This window comes from Microtus oregoni, unplaced genomic scaffold (genome assembly GCF_018167655.1).
Source record: "Microtus oregoni isolate MIOR12 unplaced genomic scaffold, Mior012 000005F_ref0000423, whole genome shotgun sequence".
In the NCBI taxonomy this organism is placed as follows: Eukaryota; Metazoa; Chordata; class Mammalia; order Rodentia; family Cricetidae; genus Microtus; species Microtus oregoni.
The window spans coordinates 22,327,921-22,352,223 of NW_024543064.1; the positions used below are offsets into that span (position 1 = coordinate 22,327,921).

At 40.7% G+C, this 24,303-nt stretch overlaps 1 protein-coding gene and 1 non-coding gene across 13 annotated transcripts in view; both read right to left on the bottom strand.

The window, feature by feature from the left end:
- Pum1 (pumilio RNA binding family member 1) overlaps positions 1 to 24,303 on the bottom strand; it is a 117,813-nt gene that overhangs the window by 20,479 nt on the left and 73,031 nt on the right. For 5 of the 12 annotated variants that reach the window (XM_041651636.1, XM_041651635.1, XM_041651638.1 and 2 more), the window contains 8 exons: positions 18,494 to 18,587; positions 16,040 to 16,141; positions 12,743 to 12,894; positions 10,747 to 10,885; positions 9,902 to 10,045; positions 9,217 to 9,510; positions 7,885 to 8,121; positions 358 to 625 (listed from right to left, as the gene is read on the bottom strand). In XM_041651636.1, coding sequence (XP_041507570.1) covers positions 358 to 625; positions 7,885 to 8,121; positions 9,217 to 9,510; positions 9,902 to 10,045; positions 10,747 to 10,885; positions 12,743 to 12,894; positions 16,040 to 16,141; positions 18,494 to 18,587 — 1,430 coding nt within the window. Of the gene's footprint in view, positions 1 to 357; positions 626 to 7,884; positions 8,122 to 9,216; positions 9,511 to 9,901; positions 10,046 to 10,746; positions 10,886 to 12,742; positions 12,895 to 16,039; positions 16,145 to 18,493; positions 18,588 to 24,303 lie in introns of all 12 variants that reach the window. The other 7 variants (XM_041651634.1, XM_041651628.1, XM_041651637.1 and 4 more) reach the window with 2 other exon arrangements.
- Positions 10,563 to 10,636, bottom strand: LOC121448938. The gene has a single exon (XR_005974408.1). It is a non-coding gene; the product is annotated as a small nucleolar RNA SNORD103/SNORD85 (small nucleolar RNA).

Below are 24,303 nucleotides of genomic sequence, written 5' to 3' on the forward strand. Positions count from 1 at the left end.
GGCGGAACTTGTGGCAATCCTGAGTCTGCCTCTTGGGTACTGGAATTGTAGGTATGTACCACCATGCCCAGTGGCAAACAACAGTACTTTAAGAGATACTAGAAACACAGGCTACGCGCTCATAAATGTAAAGAGTTTGCTCAAAGTCCATCGTCCAGATAAATAAAAGTTCTTTTGAAATATTTGAAGGCTGTCCTATGCCCATATCCCTCTGAAATAAGAGACTAGGAGGTACATCAAAGGCATATTGTGAATCACAAAAGGTACTATGTTTTTATGATGAGATATATACCTATCTGAGAAATGGAATTTAAGGTACAAATCTCAGATATGCTATTACCAAAGCCAGGTCCTTACCTAGACCCATGCTGGTCTTGGGAAAATTCCATTATATGGCCAGCAATCTCCCGTAGTTGTAAATTAGGGTACCGATTATTTCGAAAATCTTCCAAAAGTCTGCTCCTGCCAGAGGGCATGACATCAGACATCCCATATCTCAGCCGAGAGGAAGAAAACAGAGTGCTGCTGGGGCTGAAGAGGCTGGAGGCACTGCTTGCACTGCGGTACTTGGCTTCGGCACCAGGAGCAGCAGAGATGTATCTTCCACTGCCATTTGTGAGTCCTCCTGTTGGTTACAGAACAGAAAAACCTGAGTCCATGTTTAGGGGAACCTCGTTTAAAAGGAAAAAGTACCCCCTCCTGTCCCCCTCACAAGCCTGTATGACCTCACTTCTTCCATGCCACTGTTTACAATCAGACAATTCTACTACTACTGTGACTTTCATAAGGCCCACTTACCAATCTGGAAGAAAACATTTGCATAAAGATTGAGAAAGAAGTATTTATTGGGGTTTTTGTTTGTTTGGTGGTTGTTTTGCTTTAACCACTGATAGCAAAATTGGTGCTGTAGTACTGGGGATACAGCTCAAAGATAGAGCACTTGCTAGCATACGTGAGGCCCTGTGTTCAATTCCCAGCACTACCTAAAAAGGAGAAAATGAAATCAAGTAAAAAGAATGGAGCAATACATTGTATGTCCTTAATAAGTAAAATGGGGCAGAGCACCTGCAGTAAGAACTCAGGAAATGCAAAGCACACTGAGGCTTCTGAGCTTGTCCACTCAGCACTACAGGAACTCACACCATTCCTAAATAACCTTCATTCCCAGCTCAAGTCCCCCCTTTAAGATCAGCACAAACACGAGTGGGGTAGTTCAGGGGTAGAGAAAGCACTTGCTTTTGCTGTAAGGAGAAGGAATTTATGTACAGGAAACTCTGGGAAGCTGTTCTTTGAAGAATCATTTGGAAAGCTTGTATCTAAGGCAGAGGGCTGGTTTTCAAGGTCCTCATCAGTGGGCAGCTGTTAACAACTTCCACAGGACAATGCCTGACACTATGCAACAATAAAGATTCTCCATGGCATTTGCACTGCTGCTCTGATTGGCAAATATGGTATAAATATGAGGCCCTAAACAGGTAAGACAGAACTATGATCAAAGGGCTTAACAAAAAGTAAAGCACTGCTGGAGTCTGGATCAGTGGTAGAGGTTATGCACGGGGGTAGCACTGGGCTCCAACTGACAACGTGCACACAAGCACAAAGTAGCATATAAGTTAACAGGAACACTTGCTTTTCAATCATTCTTACAGTTCACATGGTTTTCGTTGTGGTTTTGCAAAGGTATGGCTTCTCCATGTAACCCCAGCTGTTCTCAGTTTCAGGGAGCCACCTGCCTCTGCCTCCCAAGTGCTGGAATTAAAGGTGTGAACCACCAAACCCAGCTTGGTTCATGTCTTAATTTTTTTTTCCCCTGCCATTCAGTAGGCTGCCATCAGGGTCTTATGCATGCTAGCCAAAAGCTCTACCACTGAGGTGCCTCCCAGCACCAGGTTGTTTTCCTCCAATCACTATAAACAAAGTATTGAGAAACACCACATCAACCACAAAGATGGTGATGAGCAGCAACCCCATATCCAAGAGCAATGCCCCTGACCAGAACTACTTATTGCTACCTCCATATGCTTTGAACAGTACCTGTTATGGCATTTAATGGCAAGTACAGAAGAGACCTGACTTGTTCCAGGACCCAGCTTCCAAAGTCTAGGTCTCAGTCAAACAATGAAACCTAAAATAACAACGATTACTGCTCAAGTTCTACTGTGGATCACAGCTCCTGAGTATCTATCTATACTTAGTTCTTCTGTGGATGTTTCCCATGGTTCTCAACAATATATTTATCTAATATGAAACTTAAGTCTGAAAGAAAAAGCTGTCATCCAAAACTGCAATACATATAGTTCTAATAGCCAGAATGGAACACAAGACCCTTGGCCCTAAAGTCACAGCTGTGTGTGACTTATTTCAGACTCAGTTACATCAACTTTGATTATTCTTCAGAAAGCTGCTGCGGTCCTCACATTCCACAGCACTTCTGAATGCAAATGGATATATTAAATTAAAAAAAATTCTAATGATTGTTCTCTATTGCCGTAAGAAACCATTCTTCTCTGTTTGGGGAGAGGGGGATAAAGACATGGTCACAAGGTTGGTGGAACAGCAGGTATTGCAAATGTGGTGGTCACAATAAGCATGCCTAGGAAGGAACAGCACAAACGCACACAACTGTCAAAGCAATGTCAGGTACCCTGTCAGCGGGTCACTGACAAAGGCAGAAGGTATGCTGAAAGAAAGCCAGGTCCTTGATATTAAAAAAAGTCAAATAAAGCAACAAATAATCCTCAGCAATGCCCTCTCAATTTCCAGTTATGTACACTAATACATGCAATACTGTTGAAGAAATATTAGCTAGACTTTGTTACTATGGCCAAAAATATACTAATACACTATTCAAAAAGCTAGAGGGAATGACAGCTAACATGCCTCTAAATTATATATTTCTGTTCAGATTTAATAAGAAAAGAAGTATATACAAATATCTGAAAGGAAAAAAATGCTCTCGGGTAATTAATCTGGCAATTTAATGATGTATTCTGAATGAGCCAGGTATTTCTCCATACATTAAAGTAATACCTTAACTTTTGCTTAAAACTGAAGCTCCAAAAACAAAACAAAAAAATCTGCACTTCTCTGGTCCTGTTCTGGAAACACATCTAGCAAACAACAGATTTCAGTATTTATTGACCAAATCGCTCTTATACTAGGAATGTCAAAAACAAAACAAAGCGCACACGTGTCCAAGCCCTAATAGTTATTTCACCCCTAGGTACCTGTGTACAAATCACTGTAAGTAGTGCTTGCATCTGAGAGCCATTCTTGAAAAGGACAATTAACAGGACTCTTAAAAGCTAACTCTGACTTCCATTTCCAATAGTATCCAGACAGTGTCTAAAAGCAACATTCTAGAGAATTAAGTGTTTAGATGTTCTACTTTGTGTGTGCTTCCTGTTTAAAGGTTTTGTCTTCTGTCACCACCGGCTCACCCAACCACTACCCAATGACACATACACCCCACACCATACATTCCCCTCTATGCTGAGGACTGAACCTTGGGCATTAATACTAGGCAAGAACTCAACCAGTTCTTGCCTAGTATTAATGCCCTAAAATCGCCCTAAATTTGAGCACAATTCCATTCATAGCAGCATCTAAACCACACACTGCAAACTACACACTTTGCCGGGGGGGGGGGGGGGGGGGGGGGTGACGACACACCGTAAAAATATGGTGCTGGATGGGCTAAGGAGATGGCTCAGTGGTTAAGAGCACTGACTGCTCTTCCAGAGGATCGGGGTTCAATTCCCAGCAACCACATGACAGCTCACAACTATCTTTTCCAGAGGTTCTGCCTCCCTTACAAAGAAAGACACAGGGGGGAGGGGGAGGAGGAAATTTTTAATAAATAGGAGGAAATTTTTAATAAATAAGAAAAAGAAATGCATCTACTCAATGACCAATAAAAATGAGGCTTGGCGCCCTCTTGAAGTTTTTTTTTTTTTTTTAAAAAGACACGCTGGCAAAACATCAATGTACATGAAATAAAAAGTTAAATTAAATTATAAAAAGGTACTGGAACAACTAGACATCCACAGCCAAGATCAATGAACCCTTACCCCACAAGATGACAGCATTAACTCAAAATGAACACATTAAATTAGGAGTTAAAACAATAAAACGTTTGGATAAAATACTTGTTGCTCTCCCAAAGAACCACTCCATGGATCCAGTGATTGTGGGCTCTGAGGGTGCCTGCACTCACATGCACCTACACATAATATAAAATTATAAAAATGAATCTTTAAAAAAAAAATCAATAAAACTTTCAGATGATAGGAAACTGTATTCAAGGCCTAGAGTTAGGAAAGTATTTCTAGGATAACCAAAAATTCATTCAAGTAAACATTATCAAAATTAAAACGTGACACACTTTAAAGACACTGTTTCTAAAATGGGAGATGTAAAAGATGAGAACATAAAAACTTATAACTCAAGTAACTTTTTTTTTTTAAATAAACATTGGTGTTTGCCTGAATCTATGTCTGTGAAGGTACCAGATCCCCTGGAACTAGAGCTACAGGCAGTTGCAAGCTGCCATGTGGGTACTAAGAATTGAACCCGGGTAACTCTGGAAGAACAATCAGCTCTCTCAAACGCTAAGCCTCCTCTCCAGTTCCGTAAGCTAAAGGTTTGAATGAGTAAAACACACGAGGAGATTTCAAAGATAGCTAAAGATTAATAATAAGCACATAAAACAATGCTCTAAAGCCAGAACATATGAAATAAGCACTTGGGAGGCTGAAGCAGGAAGATTACAAACCTGGAGAGCTTGGACTACAGTAAGTCTTTGTCTTAACCTCCTCCCAAAAATGATCTAGGATAACAAGTCACTGGCAAAATGAAAATAAAATTACCATGAAATACTATTCCTTGCCCATGAAAAGAGCTATATCAAATCAAACCAAAAATGTAACTGAGGAAGTAGAGACATTGGAATCCTTGTAAACTTCTGGTGAGAAGTGAAACCATCAACCACACCAACCTACAGTTTCTCAGAAGAAAGTTGAATGCGACCCAGCACCTGAGAGGCAGAGGCAGGCAGATCTGTGAGATCCAGGCCAGCCAGAGCTACCGAGTAAGATCATATCTAAGCAGAAAGAAAAGGCTGATCATAAAGCTCACACACAATCTACTCCTAGAGAAACAGCACATCTACAGAAACTCTGGCATTGCAATATTCATAGCTGTATTATGTATAACAGCCTGAACAGGAACAAATACCTATGAAATGTGAGTAGCAGGACAAAAGGTCCACAAAAACGGAAAATGGTCTAATAAGAAGGAACTATCTATTGGCCTATTTATATTTTAAATTTATAGACCAATTTAAAAAAGAGAAAATAAAATGCAAATTAAATTCATCATTGTTAATTGCATTTAAGATCAGGATTAAGTACAAACAGGTAAGAAAGGTTGTAAATATTATAAGTTTTACCCTGACATCCACTCAACTTACAGACAGAAAAATTTATTCTACAGAATACATGCTCAAAACAAATAGAAACAAATGGCTGCTGAGGGTTCTTAGGCACACAGAAATAAATACTAGGCAAGTCAACTGCTTTCTCAGAATGGTCTAATTCATAATGATGACTCCTGAGTCTAACTGTGAATGCAGACAGCCTGAAAAGAGAAAAGGTCACCCGCATGCAGCATTTTCAGATTCCGTATGAACACCTAGAGTCATTGCACTAAGTTCAGAAGTTGAAAAACTATAAACCACAGGATACAACCGTCACCTTAAAAAAAAAAAAAAACAAGCAGGGCGGTGGTGGTGCACAGGCCTTTAATCCCAGCACTCGGGAGGCAGAGACAGGTGGATCTCTGTGAGTTCGAGGCCAGCCTGGTCTACAAGAGCTAGTTCCAAGACAGGCTCCAGAGCTACAGAGAAACCCTGTCTCGGAAAACCAAAAAAAAAACAAAAAAAAAACTAGTTAATTAGAAGACAGCCAGGTAGGAGAAAGCTCAGCAGACAAGAGCACAGGCTGCTCTTCTGGAGACCTCAGGGTGGATTCCCAGCACCCACATAGTGATACAAAACTGTTTCTGCCTCCAGTTTCAGGGGATCTGACCTTCTCTTCTGGCCTCAATGGACATGAGAGACATAAGGGGTGCAGAAACACACATGCGGGTAAAACATCAACCAGTTTTTAAAAAATCTAAAAACTAAAAATAGTGACAAAACAAACTAGCAACAGCACCAACAACACACAACAAAACTTTATAGAATTAGTTTTAATGTGCTGGTTCAAAAGACATACTGGGAGGCTGGGGAGATGGCTCAGAGGTTAAGAACACTGATTGTTCTTTCATAGGTCCTGAGTTCAATTCCCAGCAACCACATGATGGCTCACAAACATTTGTAAAAATTTCGGGTGCCCTCTTGTGGCCTGCAGGCACACATGCAGACAGAACACTGTAAACAAAATAAATCTTTTTTTTTTTTTAAAAAAAAGACATACTGAGCACATTACATAACAAGAATATGCATTGAAAATGCATGGTTTAGAATTTAAAAAAAGAAAATCTGTTCAACTCTGAGACAAGCAAGGAACGGTACTCAAGCTCTGAGAAAGCTCCCCACATGTGGAATGACATACTGCTACCCTACTACTGTGTTCCCCAGGGGTAAAAATCAATGTTCAGTCCTCCATCTCTCAGCCTATACCCTCCCTCCTGATCATCCTACATTGGAGCCAGGCTTTCTGTTGCTACGAAACACTGCTGTGCCACAAGTCCTGTCCATTCTTCTGTCCATTGTAGACAGCCAATAAGAATACAACACATTCTGATACATATTCAGGTATGCACACGCGTGTACACACACACACACTGTGAAAAACGTGCCTTCAAACTCAAAGACACCATTCTTTGATAAGAATAACTATTTACTATAGATGTCATCAAAACTTTTCTTGTTTTGTATAAATGTCTCTCCAAATGAAATCATGCTATTCACTTTAACTCAGTCCTCACTGCCAAGTCCCTGAAACCACATTTAAACATGCTGGGCAAAGGTAGAATCTTCTAGTAAGCATATCCTTTATGATTTGTCCGGGACACTCTCATTTAAAGTCATCAACACAAAATAACAGCACGCTCTCACCTCGCCATTTGCTCATAAAATGCATTCTCCACTTCTCTCATTTAACTTTCCCCATCTGGGAAGTAAATCAGAACCTTGAAATCCACACCTGAGAAACGAAAGAGGAGTATGCCCTGTTTCTGAAAAGAAAGCTACACTCCTACCTGGTGCTACTATAATTTTCCCATTATTCTTAAAGCCTGCTGTTGGAAACCCAATGTCTCTTATAATAATCCCACACATAAAAGAATATTAATATATAACAGGTGAAAATATATACATCCAGGTATTAAGAGATGGTAGGCTTGGAGCACATTTATAAATACTTAAGAATCTGGCAAAAAATTCAATGAAATGCTTTATGTGAAAAAACAAGCTACTAACTTTTACACAAAGGGGAGGGAGGAATCTACAAAGAAAGTAAGCAACATGTTCAGTGTGGTGTCATTATGGGTGCTATGCTAGGGACTATGCTTTTCTCTGTGTCCTTCTGCTCGCTGGGATAAAGTTTACGGTGTTTGCCCAAGAGAAAAATGTTCACACTGAAGCTGGAGTGAATACACATAGTGTATCCAGATGCTAGGCAATCCCCAACTGCTGTGAAGCTACAGGTACAACCTGAGCAACATGAGGTATTTACCAAAGGCACAGAACACCAGGACCTTCTAGGATAAAGGGACCACAAAGTACTTGTATCCTTTGCTTATGCAAAGAAAGTACTTGTAATGTCATCAGTGGCAAGAGATTTCTAGCGTTCAAGGTGGTGTTAGAGTAATGGTTCTTACCCAGGTTTAAGCTTGAAGAGGATCCATGTGAAGAGAGGGAAGGAGGTGGTGTCTGTGAATGTCCTGGTCCCTGACTAGGGAGAGGCATGCCCACGGGTCCAGGAGAAGAGGAAAAGCTAAGGCCGTTATAAAAACTGTGTCCAATGGGGGTCAAGCTGCTCGATGTCCTCTTATAAAGGTCACTGCTGCCAGTCAGGGAGTCACGGCGGGAGCCACTGCCAGTGTTGGAGTTTGCAACTAAAATGGAATTAAAACAATGCAGATAAGAACAGGCCTGTTCTTTGAAGAACAAGCCCAGTGGCCTGTTCCTAACACTTTGATCCAGACTCCTTACCACCGCAAATGTGTCAGCAGAGACAGCCTAACTGTTAATGTAGCAGTTCTAGGGTAATAAATAAAGAGGACATGGCTTGGGCTAACAGAGCTATTATTCAAGCCGTTACACAAATATGCCAAATTTACCTTCCTTTAGTGTCACAGATATTATGGGATGGGGGCAGGTTAAAAAGCTTTGACGGCCACATGAGCTATGGGAGAAGTGAAAGGAAATGAACTAGAAGGAATGCCTTTCATCAGCTGAAAGGTTCTGGCAGAAAAACAAAATACGGAAAAAAGATGTGCAAGCAGGGCACAGCCCTACAACACAAGACTTTCTTATGCAGGCCTGTTGTCTTGGTGGGCTCCATCAGGAGCTGCGGCTAAGACTACAGCTCCAATTAGTACGCCTTCTCTCAGACATGCCCTTCTCTTCTGAAATCACACTGCTGATAAGGACTCCAAGTATCCCACTGTCCAGTCTACATTCTTGCACTTTTCTCCCATCAAAATAGAATGTTTTGGTCTAGCATCCTTCCTCCCAATGTTCCACAGCATCTCCCTTAACATTATTCAAAACACGGGATGAAACTCCCTAATGGTTTAAGGTAGTCAAGCCAAGCCCTGGGCACAATCCTGAATGTGAAGCACCCAGCCCTGTGACCTTCAGTGATTCCTTCTCTCTCAGCCCAACATCCATACTGCCCAAGTTCCCTCCACAAGCTTCCTAAAACCTAGAAGAACCTCTCTTTAGTTTCCAAAGCCTAAAAACATACTGACAAAGTGAGCATAAGTAAATAGCAACAGGAGCATGAAACTAAAAGAGGTCCCAGTTGCATAACTTAATGTCTATAGTCCAACATCTCAAAGGTCAAGTGGGCTGGCTAGACTCCCAGGGCCTTAATTGATCCAGACTACCTGTGGTATCTGTGCAGGGTGTCATGCACTGTCAGGGTTCCAGAAAGATTACAAAACTCATTCAAATTCATTTTAACAGCTTCTTAGTCTAAATTATACCTGCTGTTCCAAACCCTCCAAGGGCCGATCCCAGGGTGGCACCAAGAGAACTGCTGCTTCCGAATCCCAAGGACGTGTTGGCAGGCTGGGCAGAGCCCTGAGAGAAGAGGGAGCTGCTCTGGGAGTTGCTGCTCATAGAGTTGTTGCCATAGAAGGAGCTGGAAGCCAGGTTGTTGCTAGGCTGCTGAGGCTGGGGCTGGGGCTGCTGGGTGCCTAAAGGTCGAAATGGTCCGTTTGTGGTTCCAGCAAGACCACCGGCTGCTCCATTTGCAGAAGCTGCAGCTGCTGCAACAGCTGTGAGAAAGAAAGAAAACCATTAGGCAAAGAAAGACACTAGTCATATTCACAGACTGTGCTATATCTGTTTAAAAAAAAAAAGAATCTTTGACTGCTACATTATCAAGGCATAGACCTTGCAAAAAAAAAAAAAAAAAAAAAAAAACAACCACCACACTGTCTGTTATCTGAAGTACCAATCCCCATATCTAACCAGGTAACACAGAACCACCAACAGAATTAGAATCTACCAGATTGCCTTGCAGGTTCTGATTCTCTTTGAAATATTACAGGGTAAGAAAAACTATGCTAAGATTTTCAAAATAAAGCACATTACACCCTATCTGAAAGACTGCTGTTGTTTTAAGTCACCCGACCCCATTATTTCCCTCTCCAAAACAAAACTCACCTGCTTGTGCAGCTGAGGAGCTAATGATGACGGGAGCCGGAGCAACAAGCCTAACAGGAGCTCCAAGGCCATTTCTCGCCCCTGCATTCACCACGAGGGCACCAGTTTGGTCATAGTAAGCAGCAGGAGCCAAGACTGGATAACCTGGGGATAGAGAACAGTTTCAGTCTCCATTGCAAGTGTTTTAACCATCATGCAAAGTATTAGGTGGAAATTCCTGAAGCACACATTTATAAACATTAAACCACACAGCCATTCTAAGTGACATGACGAAATTTCAGAACACTCTATTTCTAGCCTCCTGTAAATGCTCTCTGCCCATCAGCCACAGCTGTCTTGGTTACCAGACTGTCTCAGCAGTATTGGTGCTGCAGTGCTTGAAGTCACACTGCTTAACAACAGCGGGAAGTACCTGAGTACTGACACTGAGGCTGCTGATGTGCGGGAATAAAATCTCCATATTCCAATTGCCAAAATCTATAACTCTAAGCTACTGTGGCTGTTTGGAAAAGAATAATCCCCATAGGCCTATATGTTTGAATACACAAGCAGTATTTAAACCAAAACTGAAGAATATCCCTTAAACAGGCAGCTAGCAAAGCAAAGCTCACACTCTAATCAGCCGACACTCACAGATCTCTCACATGGAAGGATAACAGTGACTAGCTCAGAACAAAGCTCTCGTCAATGACCCAGAGGTCTAAGTGAGGGCAAGTATGTATCATCCCTGCCAGTCCCCAATCATAACAGGTTCAGACAAGTCAAAAGCAATACCCATTCTCCTTGAAAACACACATACACTTTTTTGACCCAGCAAAGTATTAAAAACATCAGTACAACCTTACCTGGCATACCTGCAGCCAGACCTTGTCCAAAGGCAAGAGCAGAATTCACTGCTGCAGCTGCTACAAGGGGATCTGTTTGCTGTCCCTGCTGGTTCTGATTTGGGGTTAAAGGACGCTGGCTAGCCCCTCCACGAAGAACCTAGGAACAAGAGGAAGAAATGCTGTCTCACAGGAAGTTTATAGGGGACAGCTTTTTAAAAACACAGCAATAGAAAAGCAACTAATACACCTTAAAACTTATTAAAGCCAGATATGTAGTTAAAAAAAAAAGATTATAGCCATTAACTAAAAATTAAAGAGAAGGGCTGGAAGGATGGCTCAGCAATGAGATGATATCGCTCTTGCAGAGTTCTGTTCCTAGTATCTACATGGGAGGCTCACAACCACCACATCCCAACTCTAGTTCCACGGAATCTGATGCACTTTTCTGACCTCACTGATACCGGTCACACATATAAGTTAACGTAGATATAATAGGTTTAAGATTTAATCTACTAGCTTAAGTTTAGTTTTAAAAACACAACTTTAATTTGGCTGGCAATCCATTAGCAAAACCCTTCAATGCCCTGTAAATGGTATTCAGCCTAAAGCGTCACTGTGTACCTGCTAGGTAGGTAACTATATATCCCTCTAGCAACTCTTTCTTTAAAAAAATAAATAAATAATTTTTATGTACATTGGTGTTTTGTCTACATGTATGTTTGTATGAGGGTGTCAGAACTTGGAGTTATAGACAGTTGTTAGATGTTATGTGTGTGCTGGGAATTGAATCTGGGTCCTCTGCAAAAGCAGTCAGTGCACTTAACTACTATGCCATCTCTCCAGCCACTCTAAGCAACTCTTATAGCATACACCTAAAAATCCCAGCATTCAGTAAGGTAAAACTGAGTAGGTAATCATTCCAAGTTCAAAGTCAGCCAGGGCTACAAAATGAGTTCAGGGCCATCTTGGGCTACATAGACAGACTTTGACTTTAAAGAAAAAAAAAAGAAAAAGCAGAAGGCACACAGCACCAAAAGAGAAAACAAAACTAGTATCATTTTCTTAATTAAATTTAAAAGCACAGCTGACATTATAGCAGAGCATGGTGACGTGCGCCTTTAATCTTAGCACACAGGAAGCAAAGGCAGACAGATCTCTGAGTTCAGGAACAGCCTAGTCTACACAGGGATACATATATACACAGCAGGGGTATAAGTAGAACTCTATCTCAATTTAAAAAAAAAAAGAATAAAAAAGAAAAGGAGAGAGCGGGAGAGAGAGGGAGGAAAGGAGGGAAGGAGGCATTTTTGAATGAATAGTCGCTAAAGTTTTTGCTGTCTGAGCACGTGAACTAGAACACAATCATCAACAGAGAGTACCAATGATAGAGAACGAGAGACAGGAAGATCCCCGTGATCAATGGCTGGACAGTCCAACCTTAATTGGTTAAGTACCAGGTCTGGATGGCAGATGCTTGTCTCAACAACAAAAGAGGATGGCTCTTGACACTAGAAGATAACCTCTGGCCTATATAACCCCCAACAACAATATGAACAGCTAAATAAGCACTGGAGCAAGTATGTGGGTGTGCACACACAGGCACACAGCATTTTAAGATACAGAGAACCAGGCCCAGCAGTGGTGGCGCATGCCTTTAATCCCAGTGCTAGGGAGACAGAGGCAGGAGGATCTCTGTGAGTTTGAGGACAGCCTGGTCTACAAGAGTTAGTTCTAGGAGAGTCTCCAAAGCTACAGAGAAACCCTGTCTCAAGACAGAAAGAAAAAAAAAAAGAGAGATGACGAGTATCATCACTGGTAAGTCACAGACACACTCACACACACACACACACCATAAACATACAAGGCACTCAGTGTTTTATGGACAGGATCAGCATCACCTATGAATGGCTTGCACACAGGCACTCATAAGACTGTGATTAAGAGGGACATTGCCTCTTAATGAGTAGCACACACCATGAATTGCCCTCACAGGAGTGGCTGGTGTTGCCTTTACCTGTTGCTGTCCTTGCTGGGCCTGTGGAGCGCTCTGTTGAGTAGCAGAATTTGTTGCTGCTGCAGCTGCAGCAGCTTGCTGCTGGAAAAGACTGGCAGGGTAGACGCCCCATGGAGTGACTCCATAATATTGGTGAGGGACCACAGCTGGGCCTAAAAATAACCAGAGAAAGGAAAGAGAAGTTTAGAAAGAATGACCTTAGGATTATTCAGATCTTGAAAGAGGAAATCCAAAAAATATTAATTTAAGGAAAACAAAGATTTGTGCTAGCTAATAATTATGACCAAGGGGGAAGGAACAGATGGACTGTGACTGTATTTGGTCCTCCTGGCAGGGTCTTCTGAAGGCAGGAATGCACTACAGCCTGACAATGTAAGGGGGTAAGGTGGTGAAGTTACTGAAAGGAGAGGCTGGGAGGAGAACTGAAGGGATGGGGCTAAACAAAAGGAGAAACTGCCTGAAACAAAGTCTTGCTATGAAACCCGATCTGGCTTCAAACTAGAGATGCTCCTGTCTTAGCACCCCAAGCGCTGAGATTATAGGCATTAACCAGCATAGCCATCCAGAAGTTATGTTCACCCCATGAGAAGGAAAAGATGTGTGATGGACAATAGACAAAGTATACTGTTAAAAGAGAAAAAAATGGGAGATGGCATGACATATACAAAAAGAAAAATAAGAAAACCCAGCTGCACTTTAACTGCACAGGGCTACCACACCCATGTGGCACTAACTCCAGATGAAATCTATTTCCTTCTGATAACAGGACCTCCACCACACTTTTTCAAAAACGCTCTTTTTTTCCCCCCTCTATTTCCATGTTTAAAGTCCTAAGCTACTCAACACAAACACTGACACTGGTATTTCAACTTGTAAATTTCAATGACAGCGATTAAAAAAAAAATTGCATACTTTAACCTTAACTCATCACTGACCACAGCACTGTAACTAAGCACACTGATGACCTTCTTTGGTGATAGGTGACAACTCCAGTGAATGCACACAGAGCCAAACAGCAGATCTGAATGTAAAAGGGTGGCTCAGAGGGCAACTTTGATGTGGACAAAGCCCAGGCCAAAATTCTATGCAGGAAGCTGATGATGAAAACACAAAGGGTGTAATTTGCCATCAGACAGTGGGAGGTTTCAAAGGTGAATCTTGTGAGCAAATTTTACATAAATAAAAGAATGTACAGAAAGAAAAAAAAGAGAAAGTATCCAAAGACAGTTCCTCAATTCTGGTGAAATATACCTGCATCATTCACAGTCACAGCACAGGGCAAATATTACACTTGCGTTCCAAAGAGCTGTTTCTCATGGTATAGTAGTGCAGGGAGAGGAGCTGCTTCTCATTAAACAAAAACAAACTGTCACACGTTCTCCAGTTTCTAAGCACAAGCCAGTCTGACTGCACCACTGCCTAAAGGCTTAGCATGACCAAAAATGGCCACTGTGAAACTCTACAGCCAGCTGCAAAATGACAGTGTTGTTGAGGAAAACTATGTTACAATACAAACCATCTTCTTACAATAAGTAAGAGATAAAAATGATTTGTTGACTTATAAAAACCTAAGCAATTCAAAAGCTAAAGAAAACAACCACCTACAAACTCACCTCACCAGGGTCCAAATATTAGTAAGATAAAGAAAGACACAGCAGGGTGAGGAGAGAAAGGCACTTAAGGGAACTGTCCCAGTGCATGGTGTATGACCTAGAAGGACAGCACCCTAAAAATTTAACATTCAAATCCTTCATCTGGCACTTCCATTACTCTACTTTGGTCATGCGGCCAAAACTAAACACCCCAAAAGAACTTAGCTGAGACTGGCTTATCAGAATGCCTGCTTAAATTTCCATGTTAACAAAACACTTCCTTCCATTTAAAACCATTTACAGTCTCAAGCTCATATGCAAATTGTTAACCATCAATCTATCATTTCATAACTTCATGTTCATTATTCTGAAACTCATTCCGTGTTCAAGTTAACACACATTACGCAATAAAGGAAAGGTAACTGAAGATAGCACAGGTGTTTAATGTCATAGAATCAAACCTGGCTAAAACCTTGACCACACAGAATTAAATCATGACCCAACATAAGACTGTTTTCTTTCTGAATTCCAAACTTCTAAGCTGTAAAGTCACTACTGAACGACTCAGACATAAAATAAAATAAAAAGCACTAAGGGCAGTGCATGGCCAACAGGTGTGAAGCAAATGGTAATAGTAGCAAGACAAGATCACATTACCTGACAGAGCTTTCCACTCTCCCCAAAGGCAGAACAAGTAACAGCATTAAATAGGCTACCATTATAACCAGGGAAGCAACTCTAGAGATCAGTCTCAGAAATGACAAGCTGCTGTGACATCATCACTGAAAACTACACACCAGAGATAAATGAACCACAGACCACAGAGTTGATGAAATCTCACATTGATACTGTGTTGAAATGAGCATAACTTAGAGAGGGGTATATGTACCCCAAAGGCTTCAGAGGTTGTTGCTTTCATCATCATGTTAAACTGAAGTCACTTGAACATTTATGGGAAATTGAAGGAAGGGCAAGACCATCATGAATTCATCTACAAGTAATAAAAACCAAAGGTGTCAGTAAGAGATCATCCCATGCACAAACTGTAATGGATGTCTGGAGACAGAGGCCCAAGTTGGGAAAGTAAGGAAACTGAAATCCCATAGGGCTAGCTGTGGTGTGTGGTGTGAGCCAATATGACCACACAGGAGGAAGAGTGTGCATGGCTACAGTTGCTGGAGGGAGGACAATACATAAGGAGTCAACCTCAGCCAATCTTCAGAATTGTATTACTAGTCAGTCCAAGGAACAACCACCATCTCCTAAAGCTCTGATGATGAGCAGTATACAACAGTAACAGCAGCATGCAACAGTACAGATTAGGGAAAAGACAAATACAAGGCATTTGTGTATAAGATTTGTGTTTAAAGGCTATGCAATTTGGAGGAATGGAAGAAGAGAAAGCCGCAAAGCAAGAAGGTAAGGAAATAGTAAATTCCCTGTGGTACCAGCAGAAAACAGCTGAGCAAATATCCTGCAACATGAGCAAGCAATTGGATGGATCCAAGATAGTGGTCCAGGATAGGACCTTGTTTATCTAGGCAGAACGGGGAGAGTAATAGCTAAGCAGAGAAATCTGACTGGCAAGGGACTAGCGCTGAGATCAGGAAACATTTTTTGTTGTAGACATGTATTAGGCAGAGTAGAAAGAAGGCATGCCCTTTTCTAGCTGGTGAGTAAATCCCTCATGCAGCAGATGTCTCACCGAGTGTCGCTGCTGCAGCCAATCCAGCTGTGTAGGGGTCCGTCCCCGGGGGAGCAGCGCTGATGATGTATGGGTTGGGGACAAACGCAGCGGGAGCTAAACCTGCTGGAAACACACCTGTCAGTAAAAATAAATGACGACGAAACTACAGCCCTACTAGACATCTCTCGAATTCAGCTAGCATTCCAGGTTGGAGATGAAGGGAAGGAAAGGGAAGAGAGAATAGGCTGTACAGTAGAGAGGAATTTCACAAAGATATTATACCCTCAATATAAAAAGCCATTGTGGCATTTGTGTATGTGTCTGTGTATGAACATAGGGAAGACAGAGGAAGACAATGGGTTCCTTCCTCTATAACAAAGGTTCTCAACTTTTCAAACACTTTGACCCTTTTTAATACGGTTCTTCATATTGTGGTGACCCCAACAATAAAATTATTTCATTACTGCTTTATAAGTGTAATGTTGTTACTGTTATAATAATGTAAATATCTGATATGCACGGTATCTGATATTCAATCCCCCTTGTGAAAGGGTCATACTCATTCTCTCTCTTTCTCTCTCTCTCTCTCTCTCTCTCTCTCACACACACACACACACACACACACACACACACACACACACTTTTCTATGGCTTCCTACAGTATTTTTCAAGACGTTTTATGGCTGTACATGTTGTTTTGGCTACATAGACATGCCAGTAATCTTTCTGTTCCCCTTCCCCAAAGCTGGAATCTACTTTGTCTTTGTGAGTACTAGAGATTTGAACTCAGGTCTTCTTCCTTCCCAAAAATCAATATTACCCACTAAGCATCACCCCAGCCTATCTTTCTGAAATGGGGGTCTCATTCTGTAGGCCTTGAATTTACACTCCTCAATGCCTCAGTTTTCCAAGTGGTGGACTACCACGGCTAGTTTAGATTGTTTTGTGCACCCCTTCCCATCTTTATTAAAGTAATGTTGGTAACAGATCACTTATATATCATTTTTATTTTGACTCCATACTAAGATCAAACCCAACACCTCCTGAATGTCAAGTGACCCCTCTACATCCACAATACAAATGTCCATTACAGTTTGGAGCCAGCTAGATTGTTAGGCATTCATTTTATTGTTTTATTTGTGGTGCTGGGAATTAGATCTAAGGGTCATGTGGACACTGAATTCACTGTATATACACTAAATTCCTTCTTCAAATATTAAACTCATTAGTTTTTCAAGTTTACTGTTAAAATTGCTTCAAAACACTTATTGAGACGGACTTATTTCCATCAAAAACATTAATAAAGACTACAATTTACATGTGTATAGTGCCAGCCCACTCTCTGTCAACTAGGATGTGATTAAGTACTCTTTCTTCTTCCTTGCATACCACATCCAGGGTCTCCTTTCTGCTCATGTCTATGTACTTTTGAAGCAAGAATGAAAAAAATCTCCACTACCACTTATGAGCAGTCATGACATTTAGTCTGAAGAGTCTTAAGAAGGTTTGGGTAGTGGGAACTTGGGTAGGGGTAGTAGGAACTTGGATTGGTATGTATAGTAAAAAGGATAGTTTGTTTGTTTAAAAAAAAAAAAAGAAGAGAAGAGATTTAAAAAAAAGAGAAAGAGAAGAGAGGAAGGTCTGGGGGCATTGCCAGGCACAGCGGGCACATTTGTAGTATCAACACTCAGGAAGCTAAAGGAAGAGAACTGACTTGAGTCTGAAGCCAGCTGGGATTACACAGTAATTGTTTCTCAATAAACTAAAAATAGAGTTCCAATAATAGAAAGGTCATGGTGAAGATTGAAATATGTGCCAAACTCACCCCAGCAAAGGGAAGACAAGGCTTGGAAGGTGAATCTAAAAGCAATGAAAGCACTATTGCTACACAGTAAGTTGATACGCTATCTACACAAAACCCCAACTACCCCATCATGGGTGCTGAAATCAATTTATTTATTTATTTGGGAGGACAAGACGTTATTCTGTAGCCCTAGCTGGCTTGGAACTCACTGTAGAGTAAGCTAGCCTCCAACTCACAGAAATACTCCTGCCTGTGCCTCCTGAGCGCTGAGATAAATGTGTGCACCACCACACCTGGATCTGTTGCCTACATCTTACCAAAAGGTATCAGTAGTCATTTCTCTAGTAAAGTGTTTAAATCCTGATACATTTAAGGTACATAAAAAATGGATACCAAAGAAAACTTATGAGTTCAGGTCTAGCACATCTAAAATAAAATAAATATGGGCTAGAGACAAGTAGACACAAGAAAGAGGCCATTTACTCTGAATTTACTCCATACGCCATGGTCTTTTATTTTTTTCTGACAGTTTCACTGTATAATCCAAGCTGGCCTGGAATTCACACTATCCTTCAACCTCTCTCTGCCTCCAGGGTGATCAATTTAAAGGAACTCCCAGAATGCACCTCTCCTAGATAGCAAGAGAGCTCTGGAGCTTAAGGACTTACCGATGTGAGGCTGGTGGGCTGCTGCAAGTGCATACTGCTGCTGTTGAGCAGCTGTCAACTGCTGGACAGCAAGGGCATTGGGTCTTTGGAATAGCTGAAGCAAGAGAGAGATGTTGTATTAGAGAACTGTCCTATGAAATGATGTTTTAAATCTCTTAATTTCATTAGCCACTGTTACACATGACACTCCAGTCCCTGGAGGAATAATGCTTCAATCTGTCTTTCCTCTGTCACGATCTCAATTTGGTCTCCCCTCTTACAGACTGGATATATGTCTCATGAACCCAAACTACAGATAAACACATACATTAAATCCTTAATGGCTTCCAGCAAATATACAGCCCCAAATGACTAAAGTACACCTTAAAGTTGGGGAAGAATACTGAAAAGTGACTTCCACACCACCCTAAGGGTTACAGTCTACTCTCAGGACTTTTCAAACCCAATGAGCACTGAATTCTCACCTATGAGGACTGTGTACTTTATTCTCTGGGGAAGTGATTTTGCATACCTTCCTAAACTAGCAGCTTTTCCTAATGAATTAGAGAAATGCCTGGTTTCAGGAATTTCAAAGTCTCCTATATCTAGTTAAAAGAACAGAAGTACAAATTGTCACTGTGAACCAGAAAGATGGATCAGCAGATTCCTGACACCAAGCCCAACAACCTAAGTTTAAGCCCCAGAAGGGACAAACTGTCCTCTCTCTGGCCTCCCATTTGTGACATCTGCACTTGCACACAAAATCTTAAAGAAATAAAATTTAGAATGTGAGCTCATACCTGGCACACTTTTTAATTCAAGAAAGAAGTGTAAAAACCTTCCCAGTAAAATTATCCCATGAATGTAAATGTTAAAATAAAGTATTAACAGTCTTTTATGGAATCATTTATCCATTCATTTAACAAGTATTTACTATGTAAGGAACAGGGATATAGAAGCTGTGAGCAAAAAAAACTCTCTCCTTGCTTTTCCTAGACATAACAATTTATCATAAATAATGAAGAAAGAAGAAACTAGCAGCCTAACTTGTAAAGATCCTCAATAGGCTTCCTTCCAGAAATGTAAGCGGCTGAGCGATTGCTAAAGAGTCCTTTTCCTAGAATATAGCTTCCAATCACCTGTTCTTTCTTTGGGGCCCATCAACGGACCAGCTCATATCACTAGGTGAAAAATAACAGATAGTACAGACCTTAAACTATATGCATATTTATCAAGAGACATCAGAAGGTGCAATCTCCCAAACTCAACTAAATTACCACTGTAACTATTCTTACAATGTATAAAATAGAATCTTTAATTCTGTCTCAAACATGAACATAGGCTGACTGTAAAGAAGAAGATGAATGGCTGAAGAGATGGCTCAGCAAAAGCCCTGTCTCTTGCTCCAGGTTCAACTCCCAGAGCCCACATAGGACCAGGTACACAAAAATAAATGCAGGCAAACATTCATACACATAAAATATATCTAAAAAATTTTTAAATAAAAAGTTGCATGTGTTGAACACAGTGGTCAATTTAAACTGTAACTTACTCTCTATACATCAATCTTAATTAAAAACAAAAAATTTCATCTTGCCAATTTGTATAAAAAAGAAATATAATCCAGTGAAGATTTTTAAAGTACTCCAGCATTCCTTTTCAAAGAATTCACCATGATGCTGATAAAAAATGATAAAAATGAAAAGGCCTTGCCCTGTACACATCTAATCAAAGAGTGGGGCATTCAAAATACTTGTCCACTCTGAATGTATAGCTTGGAAGTTGCATCTGTGGGCTTTGCAAGTTTATCTGAAGAACAGTTTCTCTAGCAACTTGAGACAGTCCACACAAGAGGGGCAGCCAAGAGGCTAGGAACAAAGATTAGTGGTAGAACATTCACTTAGCATACATGAGGCCTTAGATTCAATCTCAAGAACCAATAATGATGATAATAATAATAACAATTTTAAAGACAAATAAGTAAAAAAAAAAATCAAGGGAAAAGCTGAGTAAAAACCTAAAACCTTTTGAAACAGTCACACTCTCAACAATTGCTTCTATTTGCTTTTTTTCCACCCCAGAGCCCTACTGTAAAAAAGTCCATCTCAGCAAAAAGTCCTACTGTTGGTGGGCTTCAATATAGGGTACAGCTAGGAGAGAAAGGCGGTACATATAGACTGTAACTGCTGAGGGTATTCTGACATGATCTGATCCCATTCCATCAGAGTTTCCTTGCTAAGTACTTCATGAGGTATTCTACATAACTCATTATTTGTAAACTGTAAATACATACATAGAAATGTGTGTGAATACCATCAATCATCCCATGTAACCTAAATCTGCAGTCCCCACATTCATGTGGTCACTTTTAAGGTAAGGATCATTTCTGGTATCAAAAAGCATATACAAGCCTTACAAGAGCCTCCATATAGCCTGTGGTAAAGACTGATTAATAATTAGTGAATATAAGAAAAATGGGAGATTTCCTTGAGAACATTTTGTAATAAACAATTTAACAAAAGCTAATTATGAATCTATCGCCATGAGATTTGATTATATAAATAGAATACAGCAACATTGGCACATTCTCTTTATGCAAATGGTGCAGTCAGTATTAACTAGAAATAGGGTACCCAAAACAAAATTAAAAAATTGGCAAGATCCTGAAAATCTCACACTAATGCCATCTGTGGGCAAGCCTGAGTTCTGCTACCACTGTCATGATTTCACAAAGGAGCCAATGACCAGCAACTGAGCTGCTAGGAGGTGCTTTTGGAAGGAAAGCACTGATGAGCATCTATGCAGATTACAACTCATTCACAGATAGCACAGGGGAAACCAAGCAACTAGTCAAAGTTGTGTAGTGCTTCACAATAAATACTGAAGGCACAATCTGGGTATCTGATGACAAACTGCTTTGACTTCCTTCTTTGTCCCTCACTACATGAGTTTACAGAAGACAGTGGTCCTATTCCAAAAGGAAATGGGCATCTCAAAACACACACTGAAGTATTACTACCATACAGTGGACATTTTATAAAAGATAGTTCCTGCTTGTATGTTAAGAGAGAGAGCCATTAGTATCGTTACTGTTACAATCATAGATGGCATAAAAAATGCTACTGTTGCCATACATGGCCTTAAACACACATTCCAGCATGCTAGGAGGATCCAAAAGTCATGGCCAGCCTAATCTGCATATCCAGATCCCGTTTAAAGAAAAAAAGAAAAAAGGGGGGAGGGGGATGGAGATGGACACACCACAACTAAACAAAACTACTACCTCTACTAACACTCTCTAGCATGGTGGGGTTCTGATCTGGAGAGCAATGTAGTGAGTGTCTGAAGATAACCGAAGAACTGCAGAAGGCATGCCAACTATCTCCTCTGCCAAACAGAAAAACAAAGAAAAGAAGCAATAGTTTCTCAAGTTGTTGCCAGTCCTTTATATGAGCTAAAAGTACTTCCCCAAGCCTTACCACCTACAGTTAATGACCATATCCTATATAGCAGAAGGAGAATTTAAAAAAAAAAAAAAGGGGGCTCTGGATAGCCAGGAATTAGTGGCACACACGTTTAATCCCAGCACTCAGGAAGTGGAGTCAGATGGATCTCTGAGTTCAAGGCCTCCTGGTCTATAAAGCTAATTCCAGGACAGCCAGAGCTACAAACAGAAACCCTATCTTGAAAAACCAAAAAAACAACAAAACAAACAACCAACAAAATTCAATAAATAAATGAAAAATAGTCACCCAAAAGCCTCTGGATAAAGCTGAATAAGGATCAGAAAAAAATCTACATGTCAAAAGCCTTTGTGTTCCTAGGACAAAAAGGGCAAAGGGTTTGGAACCCTGGCACTAGAAACCAAAAGTTTTCACCTTTTTTCTTTTTGTTTCTAACTTAACTGTTGTTGTTTGTGTATCTGAGACAAGGGTCAGCAGTACATATACACACATGTATACCAAACACCCATACACATTAAATAAATGTGATATTTTTTAAAAACCTCCAGTATTCCTTAGCAGATACATTAACTTCAATCAAGCACGGTGGTGCACACTTTGAATCTCTGCAGGGGCCAGTCTAGTAACATGAGTCTAGGGAAGCCAGGGCTAGAGAAACCAAACAGAAAAAGAGGAAAAGAAAAAGCGGGAGAGAAGGAAGGAGGAAGGATGGAAGACAGACAGACAGACGGACCTAACTCCAAGGTAAAAAATTTGAGATCTCAGATCACAACTAAACCCAATCCTCTACCAAATGTTCCTGCATATCTGAGCAAATTAAAACTACACTGAAGTAACTTTCAACCATCCCATCACTAGACAGTTTCAAGTCTTCCTCAGTAACACATAGGACACTAATGGAATCGTTACCTGTAAACTTAAAAAGTTTTGCATTAAAGATACTCAGATAAGCCAGTGTGATAACCAGCAATCAGGAGGCAGAGAGAAGGAAGTAGATCTCTTAAGAGTTTGAGGCCAGCCTGATCTACATAGCAAGTACCAGAACATCCAAAGCTACTAAGAAACTGTGTCAATAACAGAACATTAAATTCAAGCATACTCAAATGGTCTCTTAAGAAAGATAGTTAAGAGCCACGGGGTGGTGTCGCACTCCTTTAATCCCAGCACTCGGGAGATAGAGGCAGGAGGATCTCTGTGAGTTCGAGGCTAGCCTGGTCTACAAGAGCTAGTTTCAGGACAGGCTCCAAAGCTACACAGAAACCTTGTCTCGAAAAACCAAAATCAAAACCAAAGCAAAAAAGAAAAGGATAGTTAAGCACTAATAAAGCAATGAGAAAGTGTGTGTGTGTGTGTGTGTGTTTATGTATTTGGTTGATCAGAAGAGTGCACTGGACCCTCCTCTTCCTCCCCCCACACCCCCACAGAGCTGGAGTTTGTGAGCCACATGCGGTAACCCCCTTACAATTCCAGCACAAAGGAGACAGAAATAGGAGGGTCCGTTCAAGGCTTTCAGCAAAAGAGTTTTCTAGGTCAGTCCCAGTAACATAAGACCCTGCCTCGTAACATATTAGGCTATTTTTTAATTGATTGTGTTCTAAATAAAACATCAACAATCTAACTAATCTATGATGACACAGCATTATTAGGCAGGTGGATCTCTGTTTGTTTGAGGTCAACTTAGTCTTAGAACAAGAAAATTCTAGGGCAGCCAGGACCAAAATGAAAAACAAAACAAAAAGGCAACAGTGAAAAGCAGGACAATGGGAATAACCCTACAAAAGAAAGACATCAGACTATCAAGCAGAGAAAATACCCTTAAACTGGGGAACCTTTTACATAAATGACAATCCTCTAGGCTTATTTTAATGAATGTCTCTCTGGACCTGAAATCTCTTCAGTTTGTTCAACTGGGACTGTGGGAAGAAAACCTAAAAATTATTACAAGCAGACAGAAACAATGTACATTTCCCACTTATGTTGTAGTCATGACAAGCATCCCAAAATCCTTCTCATGTTCATTATGAGCTAATACTTCATATGTAGAAAAGAAGCAAATATAAATTTTGCTTAAGTATCTTGACATTTTTGTGTGATACTTCCTCCATACTTTCAGTATACTATATATTTTAAAAAACACATATTTCAAACACTATAAATTGAAAAGGCAGGTTCAGAGGCAGAGCACTTGCTGGGTCTGCACAAAAGCCTGGTTTAGTCCCTCAGATCATAAAATAAAACATCCAAGGTAGCAAGCTACAGGGATCACCTAACTGCTCAGACGATTTCTGGAACTCTTGCTCCTGTAAATAATCCTGAAAGGTCACATTCACAATGAGCATCAGTGACCAGAGAAGGAACTGAACCATC